Source organism: Diaphorina citri, unplaced genomic scaffold (genome assembly GCF_000475195.1).
Source record: "Diaphorina citri unplaced genomic scaffold, Diaci psyllid genome assembly version 1.1 scaffold4723, whole genome shotgun sequence".
Lineage (NCBI taxonomy): Eukaryota > Metazoa > Arthropoda > Insecta > Hemiptera > Psyllidae > Diaphorina > Diaphorina citri.
This window is the reverse complement of record NW_007382117.1, coordinates 1-1,819: the sequence shown is the minus strand read 5'-3', so window position 1 is coordinate 1,819 and position 1,819 is coordinate 1. Positions and strand designations below refer to the sequence as shown.

At 42.2% G+C, this 1,819-nt stretch overlaps 1 protein-coding gene across 1 annotated transcript; it reads left to right on the top strand.

The window, feature by feature from the left end:
- Positions 1–604: 604 nt before the first annotated feature.
- On the top strand, positions 605–1,814 carry LOC108253918 (mucin-3A-like; the record flags this gene model as incomplete). Its single annotated transcript, XM_017448745.2, has 2 exons — positions 605–1,307; positions 1,468–1,814. Coding segments are annotated over exons 1-2 (1,050 nt in total), but the record flags the coding sequence as incomplete, so codon positions are not given.
- Between the last annotated feature and the right edge of the window lie 5 nt (positions 1,815–1,819).

The following is a 1,819-nucleotide window of genomic DNA, read 5'->3' as shown; positions in this document are numbered from 1 at the left end:
TAATTCCCAATGTCTATGTCGGGAGGCGCGAGAAAAGTTTTTGAGAAGCGCCGCCCAGCCTATATTAACACAAAATAGCGTTTTGAGCTTTTAATAAACTACGCGACTGATCAATGCTTTGTACTGAATAGGTAATTTTTAATTACGTAATAGGTACCCGATTATAGGCATACGTTAATGAAGCTAATAGCTAGCGAAGATTAGGATTCTACCCCATAATTAGAAGAAGAAAAACAACTATAGTGACTGGAAGGTCTAGAAGGCTCTGGTCTCATGTCTGCCTTGAGCCTTACTCTAATTGTAACTCTCATTTAAGTATAAGGTAATGGATGTATTCTAAATTTGTTTCTTCTAAATTGATCGCCGTTTTTAACTATGATCAATGATTAGGATCATCAAATAGATGGAAGCGCGATAGAAGGATCTTTCCAGTCCTTTCCAGCTGCCTTGGGTCTTCCATCAACTTCAGCAACAGACTTCCAATACCTATTGGCTATGGAGTAGCGTGATTTGAATTCTATACTAATGGCTTCCGATGTTTTGTTTCTTGTGCTTTCAGGCTCTATGGCAAAATTTAAAGTTGACTTGAACTCCACCAAGCGATATGTCGACCCCTAGCGCCAAATTCAGAAAGTCAATATCACTTCTGTTCATTGCTCCACCAAGCGATATGTCGACCCCTAGCGCCAAATTCAGAAAGTCAATATCACTTCTGTTCATTCTGAACCTGAGTGTATGGATTGTGGCCGGATCTAAGCTAGATAACACAGACTGGAACATGTGGATCGACACGGATGATGTTCAGCTGAGCAACAAGCGCATCACTGCCAAGAGTATCTTCAAAACCCCTTGCTCTGAGGGTTTCGCGCTCAACCGAGAGGGCCAGTGTGTCAAAGTCGTCACTGTCAACACGGACAACCAGTTCCAATTCTTGATGAACAAGTTGAATATCAAATTCGGCAAGAAACCGGAGTCGAACCCTATCCACGCCGGCTCCGAGCCTTTCAAGCTGAACATCCCGCTATTCAATAGTAACCCTTCTCAAGATAGCAAGCGACCCAACGGAACCAATGTGAACAGTCAGAGACAGGAAATCACTACAAGGAAACAGCCACACTTTACGAACCTGTTTGATCTCCAGACAACTGTCACTACCACTAGCACCGGGAAAACTGAACTGCCATCTACCACCATGAGTACTGGACAGCCAGAGTCAACAACATGGCGTACGTCCACTAAACAAATGCCAGAGTCTACAACAATGCTGAATGAGAAGCTTGATACTGTCATGTGGATCACAGAGAAACCAAAGAATGAACAAACAGACAGAAACTGAACTGCCATCTACCACCATGAGTACTGGGCAGCCAGAGTCAACAACATGGCGTACGTCCACTAAACAAATGCCAGAGTCTACTACAATGCTGAATGAGAAGCTTGATACTGTCATGTGGATCACAGAGAAACCAAAGAATGAACAAACAGATAACAAACCTGCACTCCACATTACAACTACTCCATATATCACAACACAAGATCGTGATAACGCTTCAACCTTATTGTTTAGTACTCAAACGCCACCCTTGTTTGATAAACTTGGATCTACACTAGATTCTTCTCAAACAGTAAATACCAATACACCAAACACAGTGTATCCTTCTTCAATACCACCTTCAACGTTATCTGATAACACGAAGACAACATTCATACCATCCAGTCAGTACAACTCAGAACCAACTGTAGACCCATCTAGAATTAGTACAACATACTCCTCTCCAGTAAATAATAAACATGTCGTGTCCAGTACAACAACAGACAC